Source organism: Panthera pardus, unplaced genomic scaffold (assembly GCF_024362965.1).
Source record: "Panthera pardus isolate Hobbes unplaced genomic scaffold, ASM2436296v1 HiC_scaffold_8, whole genome shotgun sequence".
Taxonomy (NCBI): domain Eukaryota; kingdom Metazoa; phylum Chordata; class Mammalia; order Carnivora; family Felidae; genus Panthera; species Panthera pardus.
The window spans coordinates 48,989,736-49,010,077 of record NW_026527013.1 but is presented as its reverse complement, the minus strand read 5'-3'; the positions used below and the strand labels follow the sequence as shown (position 1 = coordinate 49,010,077).

Genomic DNA, 20,342 nt, shown 5'->3' with positions numbered 1-20,342 from the left:
TGTACTCTTTTTTAAGGTACAGGCCCCCAAGTGTCAGCTCATACTAAACTGTCTGTACAACTACACACACACACACACACACACACACACACACACACACACACACACTGAATCTATTGCCTCAGGCTGATCACTCATTGTGGTGGAAACAACCAGTTGTAGAGGGAAGACTTTTAATTAGCTCCTCCAGATTATAAAAGCAGCACTAAAACCAAGCCAGGGGCAACATCCCCCGTCTCCACTTGCAATTGTGTGTGGCCACATTACTGGTTCTTTCCCAAAGAACTTGACCAAAAGTGATGTGAAGAGTTTATATTTGAAGGATGATGGGTTGTGCGCTTGCAACTTCCTCTCCCCTTTCCCTTTTGAGACAAATGTAAAGGCACATGATGGACGGACGTGGTGGGTTCCTGAATCACAGAGCAGAAAGCTGACCTTTGAACAACAGAAGTCCATACTGAACTACTGAGTCAGTGAGTGATAAACTTCCAATGTGTCATGCCACTGAGATTGGCAGTTTGTCATATTTTTCTCTTAGAACTCAATTTACTCATTTGTAAAATAAAGTGTTTGAACAAGCCCATCTCTCAGTTTCTTCTAGTGCTTTTACTTTTCTTACGTTTTAATTCTCTGAGACACTCCACATATTGCTCACCTTCTCAGTTAACCAGTAAGTCTACCTTTTTCTTTCTTTGTCCCACAAAAGCAGGTTCTTCGAGGGCTGGAGAAGTCATAGAAGACTATTGTTTTAGTTTAAGATAGGATTCAAATATGAGGTAAGAAGAAGAGGTGAGTATCCAGAGAAATACTTTCAACAAAGAAGAATGAGAGAGCACAGGCTGAAGAAAGTTTGGTTATAAAGAATTCAGACAGGAGAAGTAGATACATGATATCTAACAGATTTGTTCAAAGGCATTTTAGAAAGGAAAATTTGTGAACATGTAAAGAAGAAAAAACACAGCAGAAATGAATGCCTTTTGGTCCCTAAATGAATTTTATTTTGAATAGATTCATATCACTTATACATGTACCATAAAACATCTCTGTCCACTTCTTCCAGAATTTTCTAAAGCCTGACAGAACATCTGCAGAGAGAGGATGTCATTCCAGGATAATCAACTGCAAGTTACTAAATTAAGATCAAAATGTCCTCAACCTTGAACAGTTTTCAAAGAGTTTTTAGAAGAAAGAAGGTCTCCAGGGGGTTGTATAATTATATAATTGTACCCTTTCTAAGAGACTATTTACAGATAAGTAAAGTTTCCCACCATTCTTTAAAGTACAATATATGAAATAAAATATAGTTGGGGGGGTATATGTTTGTAATGGTGGGGAGGAAATCTGTGCCGACTGCTAGTTGTCTAATCAATAAACACTCTCTGCCTATTCCTTACTATTAGAGCCCTGGTTTAGTGGACCTCATTATCCTTAAGGTTAAGGTAGTCAGGTTTAAGCCTTACATCCTTGAGATCTAAATGGAAGTCTGCTGATGAGTTGCAGCAAATAATTTGCTCTCTGATTTAGACACTGCCTTTCTGTAGCCCTGATATTCGTGCCCTCCCACAACATACACACACAACACACATTCTTTTTTTTTCAACATTTACTTTTTTTTTAATTTTTTTTTAACATTTATTTATTTTTGAGACAGAGAGCATGAACGGGGTAGGGTCAGAGAAAGAGGGAGACACAGAATCTGAAACAGGCTCCAGGTTCTGAGCTGTCAGCACAGAACCCGACGCGGGGCTCGAACCCACGGACCGCGAGACCATGACCTGAGCCGAAGCCAGATGTTTAACCGACTGAGCCACCCAGGCGCCCCAACATTTACTTATTTTTGACAGAGTTCATGAGTGGGTGAGGGGCAGTGAGACAGAGGATCAGAAGTGGGCTCTGAGCTGACAGCACAGAGCCTGATGCTGGGAGCTTGAATTCACCAACTGTGACATTATGACCCGAGCCTAAGTCAGAAGCTCAATGGACTGAGCCACCCAGGCTCCCTAACACACACTTTTTATCTGTCTTTGTCTTTCTTTCCTTTTTCCCCCTCTTCTTTCTTCCTGCCTGATGGTTAGAGAACTGTAGAGGGTCAGCAGTCACCTTGCAAGTAGAGGGATCACAGTGACATGCTAGAGAAGTGGGAGATAAAAGGTGGAGGAAGCTTGTCCCTTGCGGGCACTTCTTCCACAGCAGAATTAACACTAGTGGGACTATCTCCAAACTTCTTTTCACATGCAAAAAGTAAAGTAAGTCACTCTTACTTTTTCTTAGCTCAGCAAAACTCATTACTGAGAATTCTAACCCCAGGTTTCTAGAATGCTTCTCACCATACCATAGTTATACTCTTGTTTTAGACTCCTAATAATCAGACCTACTTAGGCTAGGTGTGTGGGTAGGGCTGGTTCCTCTGGAAGCCCTCATCCTCTCCCACCTCCTACAACACACACGCCAGATGAGTACTGGATTTGTGTCCACTCATCCTCCTATCTACACTTGGAGGCCAGAAGGCCTTCACTGACAACCTTTATGAATGGTTAAGAATGTGGGTTCTGGAATCAGACTTCCTAGATTTGAACTCTTAATCTGCTTCCTGCCAGTTTAGGACACGGGGACATGAAGTAGCCCCTACATACTCTATTGAAAGGATTAAATGAGCAAGTTCTTATAACCTTTCCTGAGTCAATCAATTCTAGCTACTATTGTTACCTTCGACCAATTGGGGTGGAGTCCCCTTGCCTCCATGTGTCTTTGTGCATGTCTCTTTCACTGCACACACAATCCTATACTACAGAATTGTGAGGCATGTTTTCAATAAACAAGTGATAAGTGGTTCTTGAAGTGTGGTCCCTTCGATAGCAATGTCAGCAACAACTAAGGAATGATTAGAAATATAAACCTACCGATCCAGAAAGTGTAGAGGTAGAGCCCAGCAATCTTTCTTAACAATACTCTCAAGCAAATCTGATGCTCACTGAAGACTGAGGACAGCTGGGAACATCCATCTTAGACTCTCCTGGAGGTGCTCACTAAAGATAGAGTTACCTAGACCTCATACCTGACCAACTGGAGAAGGGGATCAAGAATCAGCCTGGTTTGGGACAGCTGGGTGGCTCAGTTGGTTTAAGAGTCCAACTTCAGCTCAGGTCATGATCTCACAGTTTGTGAATTTGAGCCCCACATGGAGCTCTCTGCTTTCAGCGCACAGCCCGCTTCAGATCCTCTGTCTCCTTTGCTCTTTGCCCCTCCCGAGCTTGTTCTTTCTCTCTTTCAAAAATAAACTCACACACACACACACACACACACACACACACACACACACACACAAAGAACTGGACTGGTCAGCATGCCTGCCATGATTCTTCAGCACATTAATGTTTGAGAATCACTGCCATTTTTAATGTGAGGCTCACTCTGTTTGCCCAGTGGACTTTACTTGGAAGGAAGGTCTTTGAAAATTTATATTTTTATTATTGTTATTACTATCATTATTCTAGAATCTCTAGTGCAGAGTGCAGTCTCAGGCACAAAATAGTTGCTCATTAAATGGGTCTCTGAAAAGTCTTAGTAGAGCTTTGAGATTAATTCCTTCAGAAGAAGAAATACTACACACTCACTCACACACACACACACACAAAAACACTGTTTAGAAGTTCAATTCTTTGGGGTGGCTGGGTGACTCCTTTGGTTAAGGGTCTGACTCTTGCTTTTAGCTCAGATCATGATATCATAGTTTGTGAGTTCCAGCCCTGCATTAGGCTCCACAGGAAGAAGTTTTATTTTTTTTTAAAAAAAGCTTATTTCTTTGACATTTTCTCAGTTTTTGTAATTTTATATAATATCTTTTAACTTTTTGTGTTTCAGTCAGTATTTTCCATCTTCAGAGAAACAGATAAATACAATTAAATATATAGTTTTTTAATTCACAAAAGTAAATAGGTATAAGGGAAATTCAAGTAATTACATCTTCAAATTATTTCTTTGGGGTATGTCTATAATTCTATATATCTGATGACATTAAAGATTAAAGATGTACTAAGACATTTGACACTGTATTGTTAAATGAATTTAGTTTTGTGTAAAGTGGTAGAAATATTTCCTTCAACAAATTACCTGCAGATATAAAATCACAACACACAAATCTACCAAAAAAAAAAAAAAAAAAAAAAAGCAAGCTACTGAATTAAATCTGATTGGCTATTTCTCTGCTGTGTGTATATCTGTGCTATCTGTGCTAATAATTTCATTTGCTACTGGCTAGAAGAAGCCAAAATTTAAATATAAATACATATATTTCCTCAATTTAAAACTGTTCTTAAATATGAATAATTTTATACATTATATATATATACACACCCATATATATATATATATATATATATATATATATCCATATATATATATGGGTGTGTATATATACACCTATATAGAGATATATATGAAGAAAAAAACATTCAATATTCTGGAATTCCGCCCTACCTCTCCTCACCCCTGTTAAACTTGCAATCAAACACTTAACTATAAAAAGTTAGAGCTGAGAGAATTTTGGAAACAATCTAGTAACACACAAGGTTATATAACCTTAATTAAAAATCACTGATTTGGGAGTCAAACAGACCTGAATCCAAGTTCCACTTCTACCATATTTTAATGAGCAAATACTACCTCTGAGGTTCTGTTCCATATGTGCACTATGGGGGATCATAATAATACATATCTTTCCTGTTTCACTATCAGGGGATCATGAAGCAACCCATTTACAATGGTTAGTTAAGTACCTTGCACCTAGTAAGCTCTGAAGAAATAAGCTAACAGAGGAGAGATGAAAACAAAACTCAGTGACTAACTCCTACCTCAGTGGTTCCAATGGTCATAGTGACCTTCTTCATTTCAGCCTACTCTCTTCTCATTAAGACTAAGGAGAAGAAGATTAGCAAATTAGGATAGTATTTTGAAAATAGTGCCATACTTCTTTAATGAACAAAATTATAAAAATGAAATTCTTGATTCTGCAAAATATGAAAGGAACTCTAGTTCTTTATGTTAATTCTTTAGAAAACCAATCTGTGGCTCTTAGATGTATCTTCCAACCCAGCCCCACCCATGACAGGACCACATTATGTCACTGTAAATGGAAAAATCAACAACAATCAACAAGCGAAGTTACAAGCCAGTGAAGACTCATAGGTTTGATATAGACAATAGAGCTATGTTATTATATGTTAAAATAAGGTAACATGAAGTACTTACTCTAAAAACAAAGCAACCTGAAGATTATAATTTCTAGAATAATGCTATAAAAAGAACCAGCTAGAAAGTTATTTAGAAGGTTTTCTTTATAAGGAAGATCTCTGTATATAACTTTTAATGCACTATTGATGAGCACAATTCAACAAAACTCAAAGAAATATTTGCAGATGCACTATAAAACTATAAAAAGAAAAGCACAGAGTTGGACACTACTGGGATAAAACTGCATTTCAGGATAAGACCCTACACTTGACCTCAAATAAATTAACATGTAATAGAGTGGATGAGTCATGTATAGAATGTAAGAATGCTAAGAGGCCAAGGTAAGTACCAAAAGTAACATGTGGGGATTCTTAAGGAAATAAAATATTGGTTAATTGATTCAAGAAAGGCAAAAGGGAGTAATTTCCCTTTGACTGGTCTTTGAAAAGGGCCCTTCCTCCCCCAACTAGTACTGAGGCAAGGACAGCATGGGATATATAGGAATATGAGGATCAAGACTTCTCTTACCTAAGTGGCTGGAATCATATTTTTTTTACCAGGATGCAGTATAATAAAATTTACAGGTCATTGAGGTCAGAGAGACAGAGGTTTAAATATCAGCTCCATCTCTTGCTGTGAGTCAAAATGCTTATTTTTTTAACACCTCAGTGTCTTTATCTGTAAAGTAGGGATGATGATAATCAGGTCTCCCACCTGAATGTGAGAACAACATGATATAGTACACATACAGGGCCAAGTTTGGTGCCCAGCACACAGAAAGTGTTCAGTATGGTTAGTTAAGTGACAATGATGGCAGTGATGGGATGGTGTTGACTCCACCCCTCCAGGACAGGTCTGATGAGGAGAAAAGCTGAAGGACCTCTGGGGTTCATGAGGCTTTATAAGCACTCCTTAATAAACGTAAGGTGATTATTCAAATAATTATGTTCAACTTAAGAAAAGGAAGGACATCAGATTTGTTCAACTACTTAATAATATTAGTAGTACTGATAGTATTTGTGGAAGTTAATAAGTATTAACTGATTACTGTATGCCAAAAACATGCTAAATGCTTTATTCACTTACTACAATGATGCTATACAGTAGGTCCTAATATTATTATTTTTATCAACTGTAAACTCACAGGAGTTGCAAAAAACACCTAACATCTCACTGTCAATACACAATGGAAAGGAGTTCAAATTCAGTCTGCCTGACTTGTGCTTAATCACTAAAGTATGAAAATAATCATTTTGCCCTTTGCCTGACTTCTCTTCTGAGGCCTGAATATTTCTTTAGTCTCCCGGATGAAAACAGAAAATTCCTTGGCCTCAACATCCAACTACCCTTTCCAAAACAGGAATTGTTTCAATGAGCAGCAGTATGCTGTCTCCAAATCCATCCACCTTGAGGACTAACGATCAGATACCAGTGGAAGGAAAAGCTCTGTCACGACCCTACTCTTATATAGAAACATGGCAGAAATAGAAATGGCGGGGAGGAGATAATGAAATGATGCATTGGAGAGATAGTACCTGGCATGGTGATGATGATGATGATGATAATGTTGATAAATAGACCTTGCTGTGCTCTAGCCATTGTATTAAGTGCTTGGCATGGGTAATTTCATTTAATCTTGAAGACAGTACTAAGAGGATGGAATATTATCGTCACCTTATAGATGGGAACACTGAGGGGCAGATAATCAGCTAAACTGACCAAGCTAATATAGTTAGCAAGTGGAAAGCAGGAATATAACCTACGTCCAGTGCCTACAATCTTAACCATTATGCTACACTGCCTTCTGAAGACATAAAAATTCCAGTGATCTTTCCCATTACCCAGTCCCATACTGCAAACTAAAATAAGTCTAAGAGAAAGAGACAGCAAACTTGGAGTGTGACACCTGACAGAGTGTCAGTCATTTCAAAACAATGTACTTTTATCATATGGTACAGTTCTTGTGATAATCTTTACAACCCATTTTCAAGAAACAGGAAGCAAAGATACATCCCTATTTACAAGGAAGATGAGACAGCATATTTGACATTGGGTTTAAGTGTTCCAGAAAATGTGGTCCCAGCAGGCATACATGCTAGTAGATTTTCCCCACCTACCAAATCCAGAAGCAATATTTCATTGCTACGTTGTTTTTCATAATCCCGCTCTTTTAGTGTCTGCCATTCATCCTCTGGCCTCTTCCTTTCTCCATTTCTGTATAGAAATATGCTAAGTGTGGTTTTGATTTGTATTTCCCTGATGAGGAGCGACGTATGACAATAAATTTCATATTAAAAAAAGAAAAAGAAAGACGCCAAGTGTATGTTCTCTGATGTGAAAAGGGTGTGTTATGACAGGGAGCCATGGTGCCTCAATGTTGGGTTTTTTGTTGTTTTTTTTTTTTTTTTCATCTTAATTCTATTATGCCAACTCCACTGAACTTAATTATAGTGAATACAGAATTACACAATTACCCTCTGTTCTGTTCTTCAGATGCTATATTTTGATAAAATTTACTACATGCTGCTCTCCCCCTGAACACTAGAAACGGATGTGTTGATATAAAATTTGTTATAATTGCCATTAAAATATAGCTTACATAATGACAGTGTTAAAATACAATTATAGATGTGTAGAGACAACATGGTCATGCATTTTTTAGTATAAGGACATGCTTAGACCAGTATCCGATAATCAAATGAATAAGGAACAGAATTTTGGTTAAGCTACAAAGGTTGTTAAACGATTTGTAAAAACCTAAAGGGAGCTCAAAACCAGTAAGATCAAATTTTCCCCACCGTGTATTCAATAGCAAAGTGAATGGAAGATATGAGATGCCCAATGAAGTGATCAAAGTCTGTACCCATAAGGATATTATAAGACAGGCCCATTATTTTTCCTTGAATACCTGGGTCTCTGCTTAAACTCTCCTATACAACTGACCTTTGAACAACATGGGTTTAAACTGTGTACGTCCTCTTATATATGGGGTTTTTCAATGAATACAGTACAGTCCTGTAAATGTCTTTTCTCTTCCTTATGATTTTTCGTAGTAATATTTTATTTTCTCTAGCTTACTTTATCCTAAGTATACAGTGCATAATACATATAAAAAAACCAAACTATGTGTGAATTAAATGTCTATGTCATCACTAAGGCTTCAGGTCAAAGGTAGGCTATTAACTTTTAGGGGACTCAAAAGCTCAGTGTGGATTTTCAACTGTGTGGGGGTCAGTACCTTTGACTCCTACATTGTTTAAGGGTCAACTGTATACCAGTGATGCAAATCCCCAACTTTTATGTTATATAAATTGACTTAAAACAATTGTGTCACAAATACTGTTAAAATGACTGTGACATCACTTTGTTCAGTTCTACTGCAAAAACTATAGGATTTTTTTTTCATTTCAGACAATTGTCTTTAGCTAGTAGTTATTAAATTTGGGGGGAATACACAGTGTTAACCGCATTATTTCATTTAATCTTTAAAACAGTATTCCCATGTAGTCATTCTTAGTTATCTCCGTTTTATGAAAATGTATCTCTAGTTTAGGTTTTTCTTCATAACTGCAGACTTGTATATCCAACTGTGCATTCAGCATCTCTACTTGGATGTCAAAAAATTTCTCAAACCTTCTACCTCCAGATCTGATCTTTGATCCCCCAGATGTGCTCCACTCCAAACCTCTTCCATCTGAAGTGATAATAATCCCACCTTTCCACTTGCTCAGGCCCCATGTCTTGGATTCACCTTGTCCCTTTTCTTCCTTTCACATCTCCCATTCTATTTACCAGGAAATAGTGTCACCATCTTCCAAATGTATCACTTCTTGAATCATCTGCTGCTAAAATCCTGGCCCAAGCCACCACCAGTCATCTCTTAAGCACCTGTAATCACCTCCTGAAATTATCCCTAATTCCACTCTTTCCCCCATCCTCAATACCACAGATGACATTGTTTTAAACCAACAGACGCATCATGCTAAAATCCCACCACTCACTGCCTACACTTATGGTAAGACAAAATACATGTGATGGCTTCCAACGACTATCAAGGCTTCCCAAACTGCCCTGTCATATCTCTAATCTCAAGCCCTCTTGCTTTCCCTTTCTCTTCCTGACTTACTCAGTCATAGTGGCATCTTCGATGTTCCTCCAACCTGTCAGGCATATTTCTGCCTTAGTGTTCTGGCACTGGTTGTTCCGGCTGGCAGGGGATGGTCTTCCCCTAATCCATTCTGACAATTCCCTCACTTCAAGTCTTTACTCAACTGTCACCTTATGAAATCCACCCTGACTACCATAGTTAAAAATAGAACCCACCTGTACACCCCCCAGGACTACCAACCCAACATTCCTCAGCATGCTTCATGTTCTTTTCCATATTCCATAGGGTTCATCAACTACCATACTGTAGGACTTATTTATCACATCTATCTGTTTCCACATGAGAGTGTAAGCTGACATAAGAGTAGAGATAGGAGAAAGGGAAGAGGATAGGGGAGGAAAGACAGAAGGGAGGGGGAGAGAGAGGAGAGAGAGAGCACACTTGTCTCTTTTAGTCACTGATATGTCCAAGCACAAAGAACAGTGCACAAGAGGGATGCTTAATAAATATTTCTGGAAAAAAATACAGATGAGGAAACCAGTGGTAGAACTCAAAAAGTTTAAGTAAGTTCCTCAAGGTTGTATGGCTACAAAAAGGTCACAGTGGACTTCAAACTTGGGGCTGACAAACCCCATAGCCCACTATTCTTAGCCTGTCTGGTATATAAGTTCATGGCATTCCTTGTTCACCTTAATCACAGCCATAGAAATTCTCACTCCACTGAATAATACTACTAATGTGTTCTCACTGTGTGTGTGTGTGTGTGTGTGTGTGTGTGTGTGTGTGTGTGTAATATTTTCCATTTAAACAAAGGAACAAAAAGAGTGAAATCCAGCATGGATTATTATGGTAATTTTACAGTAAATTTAGCAATAGTGACATTTAAGAAATAGTTATATTTAGTAATAATAGCATAATAATAATAAAATAACAGCTTTTAAATGTATTGAACACTCATCACATGCTAAACTCAGTGCTAAAATATTTCCATGCTTATTTTGTGCAATCTTTACAATTACTTATCAGACAAGTATACTTGTATCACTCCCATTTCAAATATAAGAAAGTTGATAAGAAATGTACCTGTTTGATCAAGGTGAGACTGGTAAAAAGTAGTGAGGATGAATTTAAATTCAAACCTAACCCCAGAATTTTATTCTTCACCCCTACATGAAAATTCTGATGACTCCTTTGATAAAAGTAAGTTTTCTCCAGGAAAACATCCCGCATTATGTCTGCCTGTGCTACTACATTCAGAACACAGTCAAGTTTAAAACCCAATAAAAATTTTTAAGTAGTACTTTAACAAATGGAAATATTTTCATCTAAACAGTAAGGTAGAAAAGCAGGCTGAGCCCTTGAAGTGGCTTCGTTGCTATCTTCCAACAAGAACAAGAGAAAGGATTGGCAGCCACAGAAGAGAGAGAGCACAACATCCAGAGATGGAGAGTTCTGTAAATGACCAATTATAAAACTATTTAGCTGTAGCACTTTCATAGCAAGAGGCAAAATAATCCATTAAACTGAAAATTCTCCTTCCCCTCACTCTACGGCCCACATAAACATTAATGTTGCATTTATTAGGATGTATTTCCTGTGCTCTATCAACTTGACTTTCAGCAATTGTATTAATACAGTCCGCTCACTTTGCACATATATCTGAATGATGGATTTTCCCACTTGAGGTTTGTAGAAAGAGTAGAGTGAATGAAATAAAGTTCAGAAAGAGCCATCATAATCCATAATGATGGGCACTGAATCAGGACCAAAAAAAACCACGTCTTTTCTCTTTTATTTGCATGGACAGTCTACTATGTATTTATTTCCTACATACAGGGCTACCTGTTGAATAATAGACAACAACCATATTTCATTTGGGGGTGAGGATTTGTGTGCTCAAGTTTTAACAGACCTATAGAATTAATCTCATTGTAGAACTGAAATAAAATATTATTTCTTTCTGGAAATAGGTGTGGTTAAGCAATCAGCCACTTTGATGTCTTCAAATTTCATCACAGTTTCAGGGTAGGTGAATTATAATTATTTTAAGTATTTCTGCATTTGTGCAAGAGTTGAACAGCATTCGTAGTGGTTGACAACAAGGGTACTGTCAGATAAACCTGAGTGTGAATCTAGATTTTGCCACTTACCAGTCATGTGACTTGGGGCTATGAGAATCACTTTCTTCAGCTGTACGGTGGGGATGATAATATGCCTTTTGCAGAACTATTGTAAGAACTAAATGAGATAAAGTATTTATAGTGCATGGCATAATGGCTCCTAGCAAAGATCAAATTATTAATGTGGTTACTACTACTGTTATTGAAAAGAAATTAGAGCTTTGGTTCTCATAAAACAGATATGTATACTATATTGTAACTTCACATTATTTTATTTTTGACCTCATAATGTAATAACTTGATTCAAGAAACATTTAGCAGTAAATATAATTGAAAGGAAGTTACTTGTCAAACATGGAAATATCATAATCATAAATGCTGCCATAATATTCTTCTCAGATATTTACCTGAACAAAGATTTTGTTTTGCTTTTGTTAGGTGCGTAAAATACATATATTTACTGTGTCATTTGACAAAAGGTCCATGAATTCATTGGTCTGAATGTATGTTGCATAACTGTCTTCTAAACAGTAGTCACATATACAGGTTAGTTGTTGGAAAAATGTGTTTGTGACTGTTCTTTTTTGTCTACTTTAAGTAAAAGGGGAAGACAAGTAGTTAGGCTTGATGCTTACTGTAGAGTGACCCAGGAGTTTAATGCATTTTGTACTCCATTATGCCAGGAAAATGCTGCTCTTCCCTGGAGACATCAACAAAAGATTTGCTGTAATGAAGGGAAGCAAGGATGGTTCTAAAGCTTCCAAATAGGAGGCCTATATGCTGCACTCCACATCAGAAGTGTTCACCTTCTCTTTCAATTGCATCAAGATGGGATAACAAATGCTTCATGTTAATAAAGCAAATGTTGAGAAGAGAGGGAAGAATGCAGAGTTCTGAATATCCCAAACCTGCGCTAGAAGGATTATATTTAATGTAAAGAAAATATCTTATATTATTTCTCACTTAATGGATGCCAATCAGCAAGCCTTACACTAAGCTAAGAAATCGCTTGTTTTGGCTAGGAGGCTGTTGGGTTTTTTTTTTGTTGTTTTGTTTTTGTTTGTTTTTGTTTTTGTTTTGTTTTTGTTTTTTAGTGTTTATTATTGAGAGAGAGAGAGACAGGAAGTGCGCAATCAGGGGAGGGTTAGAAGGAGAGGGAGACAAAGAATCTGAAGTAGGCTCTAGGCTCCAAGCTGTCAGCAGAGAGCCAGATGCGGGGCTCGAACTCATGACTGCAAGATTATGACCTCAGCCAAAGTCAGATGCTTAACCGACTAATCCACCCAGGAGCCCCTGGCTAGGAGACTTTTAACTGCACATAGCTGAAAACAAACTGGAAATAGTAGAAGGAATTTTGATTAATTAATTTATTTTAAGAACAAGTGCTGAAAGTTCAGGGATTCAGCTGATTCAGATAGAGTTGGGTTTGAGAGTTTCAGAATATCAACAGGGCTCAGGCTTTCTCTCCATTACTCAACCCTGCCTACCTCTGTATGACTTTATTCTACAGAAAGTCTTGTCTTGTGTTGAATGGCCACTGGGAGTCCCAGAGTTGTTTTTTCCCCAGCTTAGAAATTCCAGAGAGAGGAGCCAATTTTCCCATTTTCCTCTGACAGAAAAGTCTTGGGGAGGATTCTGGCCAAGGTCAGATGCCTACACCTGAACCCATCACCTGCTTTGCTTGAGTTCAGTTATTTGGGCCAGGGAGGAGGCAGGAAGTCCTTATTTGGCAGTTTTCCAAAAGAAAGCCTGGTGTTTTTGCAAGATGAAAGGGGACAGCACTGGATAATGAAAGCTATATCTGCCTCTATAAATTCCACAGTTTCTGCTCCCTGTCCCAGGTCTTCTGACCATGCAGTAAGCCAACCCAGAAGGTCATTTTCCTCAACACCAGCCTTGATATATATACATGACTAAGAAGCACACCAGCAAAAGAAAAAGGGGGAAAAGTCTGAATATGAGAAATGAGCTAGACTGATATTAAGATACCGGTGAAAATATTCTTTAAAAGTTCCCCCAAACTCGCTCAAAGTTCAAAGTGGGAGCCAGAAATATGACCTCATAGAGTTTGGACAAGAGCGGGTTTTCTCCAAGCAAACTATGACCTGAAGAGATTAAAGACTTAGAAACATTTATTTTTAAAGAAAAAAAAAATCAGATGAAGTAACTGAGGCCTGGAAAAAATAATCAATTTATTTAGGGTAACAAGACTAATGAATGGCAGGAATGAGATTGGAGTGCACTTTGTGTAATCTGGCTATTGTCTTTTAAGGCCATGACACAACCTATATATATAGGAAATGGAGCATTTATGGTTTGTTATACTCTAAGAATTTATGAAAACGAAGCAAAGGCCATCATTATTTCCATTATTTTTGAAGAGAAAAATTCCCAAAGACATCTTAATCTTATGGGCCTGTATACATAAAATATAAACGTGGAGGTATCTTCAAATATAGTATGTGCCTGCCTCTATTCCTTCCCTCTCTGCTCTTTTCAAAAATGCCCCTTTTAAAAATTGCCCACTCACCATCTGTTAGGTAAATTTCCTGAAACACAGTAAATGTGGAGGCAGAGATTGTTATAGAGCCTATTCCAAATGGCACTGACACCTGTATTTATGAAATTTTAAAAAGAGTAGGTTAGAGTTGTTTAAAAAAAATTCCTACTATAGTAATACCATATCATCCTAGGTGCCCAGTTCTACCCAATTATGTAAGATGGACAGAAAGAGAGAAAAGAGGGAGCAAAAGAAAGAAGGAAGAAGAAAACTAGGTATGTATATGTAAAATGCCCTGGAAGTTTGAGATTATGTTCAAGCTTCAATGAACAGAAGGACGACATTTAGAAATTTACAAATGTATTTCATTTATGGTATGAAGTCCACAGGTTGAGATCTGCAATATGCTCCAGCAAGAGTCAAGTTGGCCACTTTTTCCATCTAGTTGCTTTTGAAGGAACAAAGCAACTGAAACAGATGCCATTCAATTCCAAGTCTATGGCTTAGACCATGTCACTGGCCATGAAATATTGTTCATTCAGAGTCAGGATGTAGCAAGAGTAATTTATACTCTCAGAGTGTTTGCTCTCAAGTCAATAACAGAGAAGCCTTGAATAAAAACATGCCTATTACTTTCCACTATAATATATCTTACTTATAGCCCATAAAACAGTGGTCAGGGGAGATTTATCCTTTGGACACCATATTATATAAGCTCTCTACTTTAAGCCATCCCCACTCTGTGATTATTTTTTAAATATGTTACTCATAGTCAAAATTAATTTACATTTAATCTTTCTTAGCATTAGGAGAGTATTATTTTGTACAGGCTCAGAAACAAATCTCCAGAAATTCCTCCCTGATGTTTCTCTGAGGCTGAAAATGCATTGCAGGGTGGTTGCAGTGACTTAATTCTTGTTGGCAGAGCCCTGGCCACACACTAATTTCATTAGCCTCAAATTCCTAGATTTGAAAGACCCAGTGGACATCATTCCTGTCCTCTGACATGTCACTTACTAATCAATTCAGTGTGCATACAGAGAACAGAGAGAGAGAGAGAGAGAGAGAGAGAGAGAGAGAGAGAGAAGACTTGCTCAGCTGACATCTTTGGTCTGGTAGACCAGCAGGCAAATGAAAATTCAAAGTCATAGACACTATTTATATCTGAGGAGTCATTCTTGCCCAGGTCCTAATTTTCAGGAAAGAACTTCATTCCAGTTTTTTCTGACAACAACATTAGTTACTTTTATTACTATCTCATTACTCCTTCCTGTCCCCCACCCCCAGTGTGTAGTACTTAAGTCACTAAGTCACTAAGTATTCCTTCCTCCAGCCTAGAAGCTTATCTCACCGTAATTTTTTATCTCAAATGATACGTTTGGCATGGTTCCCACAGCAACCTACTGGCCCTGGAAAAGAAAACTCAAATCTCTGGAGAGCTAAGAATTCAATCATTTACAGGAGCTTCTTTTATATAGGACAATCTTAATTGAGCTGAACCCTGCAGTCCCAGAGAAGATTCACCTACAGTTCTTTCCCTCTCTCTCTAAATTGATTGTGCTTTGGAACAATGGGTCTGTGTACCACTATTCTCTCTATTCATTTTGTAGGCTTACAGAAGCTGGGAAACTAGGGATTAGACTTGCATGCCCAGAGCTCCTACAATCACGTGCAAAAGAAAAAAAAAAAGCCTACTGGGAGAGACTGTTGGAATATATAGCTATATATTCCAACAGGGGCAATGGTGAAGCAGGATACCCACACCAAGAGTTATACCCGGCTTGTAGCACAAGCCACAAGTTGGTGCATTCTTCCTGCTACCCAGCCTCTTCTCCATAAATGCAGGTGAAAACTGGGGGCTCTTTTTCCCTCAGCTGTTCAATCCAACATGAATAGCTGCAATTTGCAAATTAGAGGAAAATGACAGTGTTTTCTCTGAATGGTTGTGGTCCCAACCCACACTAACATTGGCATTCAGTTCCTTTTCTTCCCAGCCCAGGGAATGGGGGAATAAGGCAAGCTATTTCTTTTGCTCACAAGAGCCTCAGGTTCACACACCAGAGGAAGAATCAGCTCCCCCTGGAATCTTTCTCAGCAAACACAGTCCTTCAGCCTGCTCTGCAATTCCTCTCCTGACTTGAACATTGCACTCTTTTTCAGACAAACAGGCCCATCTGCAGTACTACCAGTGCTCTGAGTGAAGAGAGGAACAGGCACCAAAATAATTTAAACATGTGAAACACCAAATATGCCTTCGACCCCTGGGGCTCGGGGCTCACAGGGTTGCGAGTGGCCCTAGTGGTTCCCAGGTGATCTCTGACTTCACTTTCTCCTGCAGCACTGCCCTCTTAAGTTGCCTGGCTTTAAGCTCAGACAGGAAGGAAGTGCTTCTGGGTTTGGCTGACAATAACCCAACCTCTTCCCAAAAGCATCATCTCAGAATGAAGGCTGCCCCCAAAGCATTTTTTTGGGTTTGCAGATATCTAGGGACTCCCACAACAGCATACTCCAGAAGTGTTAGGGATATTCAGAAGATCAGAGGGGCCATACCAGGCTGCAGCCTTGGGCAGGCACTTGTCCTTCTAGTTCACACACAAACTTCATACTCCTAGGTGCTGATGTGGTGACAGTTTGAATCTCAAAAGGAATCCCCTTCAGAAACCCAACGCCCTTTGGGAAAGCATTTGGAAGGGAGCCAATTCGTTAGATATGGGGAGCATAAGGACACCAGGGTTAGCCAGAACATCTAGAGAAGGGATTAATTGGGTTGGGGCACTTCCTGGCAGGGAGAGAGCTGTGCATTAGGAAAGGATCATCTCAAACAGAGATGAAAAAAAAAAAAAAAAAAAAAAAAAACACCTTGGGGGTGGGGGTTGAGAGGGAGAAAAGAATCAGAAACTGAAAGAGGGAGAGAGAAGAAGAAAAACACAAAGGGAGAAAGAGAAAAAAAGAAATAGAAAGACGGGGAAACAAGGAGAAGGGAACCCACAATCACACAGACCCTGGAACTCAATTTCTTAAAATCCAAAATGCATCAGTTTATACCCAATGCAGCACAGGAGCCACGGGGCACAAAATGCGGGAGCGGGCGGAGAGAGAGCACTGCAGTAGAACCCACCGCTCAGCTGCCCCGGATCCGCCTTCCTCCCATTTTCGCCGTTGCCCTCTGGCGCCCGGAGCAGGAGGGCGGCCGGCATTGCTCAGCGCACCCTAGTGCCTCCCTCCAGGCGCCTTCTCGCCTGGCTCCGGGAATCGTTTTCGGAGCCGAGGGAAGGGGTTGGGGGGCTGTGGTAGGGAGGTCGTGGGAAGGATGGGCGGAGGGCGGAGGCAGCGAAAGCGATTTTGTTTCGCAGTTAGCATGAGCTCATCTCTGGGCTCTGAAGTGGCAGGAGTAGAAAGCTGATCGCCCAGCTCCTGCCAGTGGCCGGACTGCAAATGCAATTTAGACGGTGCAAACACTTGCCCAGAGCAAATCACCCGGGGGTCACGTCTGCGGGTGGCATCTCCCCACTTGGGGAGCGTCCCCGCGCCTTCCGCCCCAAAGCCCTCGCGGAGACAGGCTACAGGTCGGGAGATCCAACCCGAGACAGATGGGCAATTGACATCCACGCGTAGGTGAAAACCTAGCCCTCGGTTTAAGAAGTGCCTCCCTAAGCTCTTCTTGAAATTTTCCAAGCGAGCTGCGGCTTGCCGGGTGGCTTGGGGCTGGGAAGCTGGGGAGTTGAGAAATGCCCAGTTTCGAGGCGTCTTCTCATCTTTCATATTCCACGAGCCCAACCGGCTCTTACAGGAGCCCGGCACTTTTACAAGCCTGTTTTTGGACCATATTTCACTCTAATGCAAACCCATTTAAATCATCGCCTTGTTTTTCGCAGATTGCTTCTTGTAAATGGGGCCATAAATCCAGGATGTCAAGCCGGATGGAGTGGAGCGCGGACAGGGGAGAGATGGAAGGGAAATGAACCAAGCAGGGAAGGTACCTCCTCGGGTGGGGTGGGAAGGATTCGCAGGATCTCCAGGGTGAAACTGCGAGAAGGCTGACCTGACCCCGCACCCCTGGAGTCCAAGCCAGCTTTTAGGATTAAGAGCGCGGGGAGCTAAAGCGCGCTCTGCCCCGGAGGGAGCGCCTCCCTACCTGGAAGAGCCTCAGGATGTTGGCTACCATGATGGAGACCGAACTCCCTGAAGCCCCAATCACTCCAACTACTTTCTCCGGCTTGACGAAAACCGGAGGCTCGCCGTTGGTGCAGCGCACGTCGGAGGTGTCCTTCTGGATGAGCGCCTGGACGAAAGTGAGCGACTGTTCGAGCGCGTAAGTGTCCCTGGAACAAGTGTCCAGGATCCGCGCGCCCAGCGTCACGTTGGGCAGCAGGTTGGGATCGCTGTTGATCTGGTCCAGGGCGTAGAGCATCGCTTCCAGCCTGTGGATCCCGTTCTCCCTCTTGATGTCGCCGCAGGGCACTCCGCTAGGACCCTTGGCATGCACCGGGAACAGCCCCCCGAGGGTGACGTCCCCCTCGATCCGGATAGAGTGCGGGGCGTACATCTCCTGGCCGCGCGCCGCCGCCGCCAGCGCGCACAGGAGCACCTCCAGCACGCAGCAGGGGAACTTCATCAAAGTCAGGACGCGGAGCAGCTTCCCCAGCTGGACCATGCTGCTCCGGCTGCTGCGGTGGTGGCGGCAGCACTGGAGGGGATGGTGGCGGGCTCGCCGGGGTCCGGGCCCCTTGGGGTGAGGTCCTCCGGGGAAGCCCTGAGACTCCTGCAGGCACGGAGGGTGGGGGCGCCCGGGGAGGGGCAGCCAGAGAAGATGGGGGGTCCCGCGGCGCCTGCCAGATTGGGGCTCCGTGCGCTCGCGGGTTCGCCGGCCCGCGCGCCGCGCTCGCGCTCCCCGGCTTGCCGCTCGCGCTCTCCAACAACCCAGCACTGGGGAGAGGGCAAGGATTGCTATCGCTTTAAATGGTCGTTCGGCTCCCTCTCCTCCTCCTCCCACTCCCTCCCTCCTTCGCTAGCTCTCCGACACTCCCCACCCTTCCCAGAGCCCGTCCTCCCCACTGGTTTGCATCATCACGCAGGGAGGGGCTGCGTGCTGAGGTAAGGAGGGGGGAATGGGTGGGCGGCAAAGCAGGGAGTGCCTCCGACTGGGAGTTTCGCGGTCCCCAGGGAATCTGAGGATTGCAGGTCTCAGGCGAGGGCTGAACTCCCGTCTTAAGGTAGAAGCGTCCAGCTCGCCCGCCTGCACCCACTGGCACATTCTAGGCACGGGTGGCAGCAACCCCAGGAGGGGGCAGGGATGTCTGGTGCTGACTGCTCCCAACCCTGAGGTCGCGAACCCTGGCTGTCAGATCCCTGAGACTGCGAGCGAGTTGCTAGGTAGAGAACGCAGTGATGAAGGGGAGGTGGGAGATCCCACTCTCTACTACTAATCCGTCTGGACCAGTTTTTAAGAAAGACACACGTACACACAGGAGCCTGATTCATGACTTAAAGAACCTTTACCCGGAGACTTCTTGCGGGGGGGGGGGGGGGGGTTGGGGGTAGGAACCAGGCACCGGACAAGCTCTTAGGAAAACACGCCAAGAAACGTTAGGAATGTAAGTGCACCCTGGTCTTCAAGGGTTACTGGGGGGCAGACAATGATGAACTAACTGAGGTCTCTAGCAAATCTGTGGTGGAAACCTCGGACTCCCCTCTTTTCATTCTATCATCGCCAGAGATGTAACAACTGAGAACTCTGCAAAGCGCACTTTCTTCTCTGGTGCTGACAGGTATAAGGCTCCCTCCTACCCTTTTCCAAAGATGTTTCTGGACTGCTGACAGGTTTTTGCAGGCAGGAAACAGCAGGAAAGAGGTGACAGTAGGAGGAAGAAAGAAAGGCAGGTAGAAGTCTCCCAGATGATCCAGATACCTTTCTCTCTTTTTCTGGCTGGAGATTTGGTAGCTAAATCAGGATACCAGGACAGGCTGCAGTGCAGTTAGAAAGCTGATTTTCAAAGGTGTCCTCTCCTGCTGGCTGAGACCGAACTTTGGCTATTAAAGCAACAGGTGGCCCTAGTTCTTATATGAAGAAAGGATAATGTCTCTGTCCTTGGTACCAGAAGGGACTCAGGATGGTTAACTCCTTTCTTGCTGAGGTTTTCTGTTGGAATGCAGCAAAAATATATTATACAGATTTGAGAATGGAGAGAATACCAGAAGCAAGGCTATACTGGTTGCTGTTGTTGTTACTGTTGTAAGAAAAATGTCCTGGTACAAAAAACAAACAACATAACACACACATACACACACACAATACAAGGTCAGAAGACTGGTAGTGGGTTGTCTCTGTCTCCAACTACCTGTGTGTACTCAGCATTTCTGTTTTCTTGTCTAGGTTTTAGACAAG

The 20,342-nt window shown here is 41.6% G+C and overlaps 1 protein-coding gene across 4 annotated transcripts in view; it reads right to left on the bottom strand.

Moving 5' to 3' along the window:
• GRM7 (glutamate metabotropic receptor 7) overlaps positions 1-18,931 on the bottom strand; it is an 876,035-nt gene extending 857,104 nt beyond the window's left edge. For 2 of the 4 annotated variants that reach the window (XM_053897751.1, XM_019428303.2), the window contains exon 1: positions 18,093-18,931. In XM_053897751.1, the coding sequence (XP_053753726.1) occupies positions 18,093-18,611 (519 nt within the window). In that variant the 5' untranslated portion in view covers positions 18,612-18,931. The remainder of the gene's footprint in view (positions 1-18,092) is intronic. The other 2 variants (XM_019428301.2, XM_019428302.2) reach the window with 1 other exon arrangement.
• Between the last annotated feature and the right edge of the window lie 1,411 nt (positions 18,932-20,342).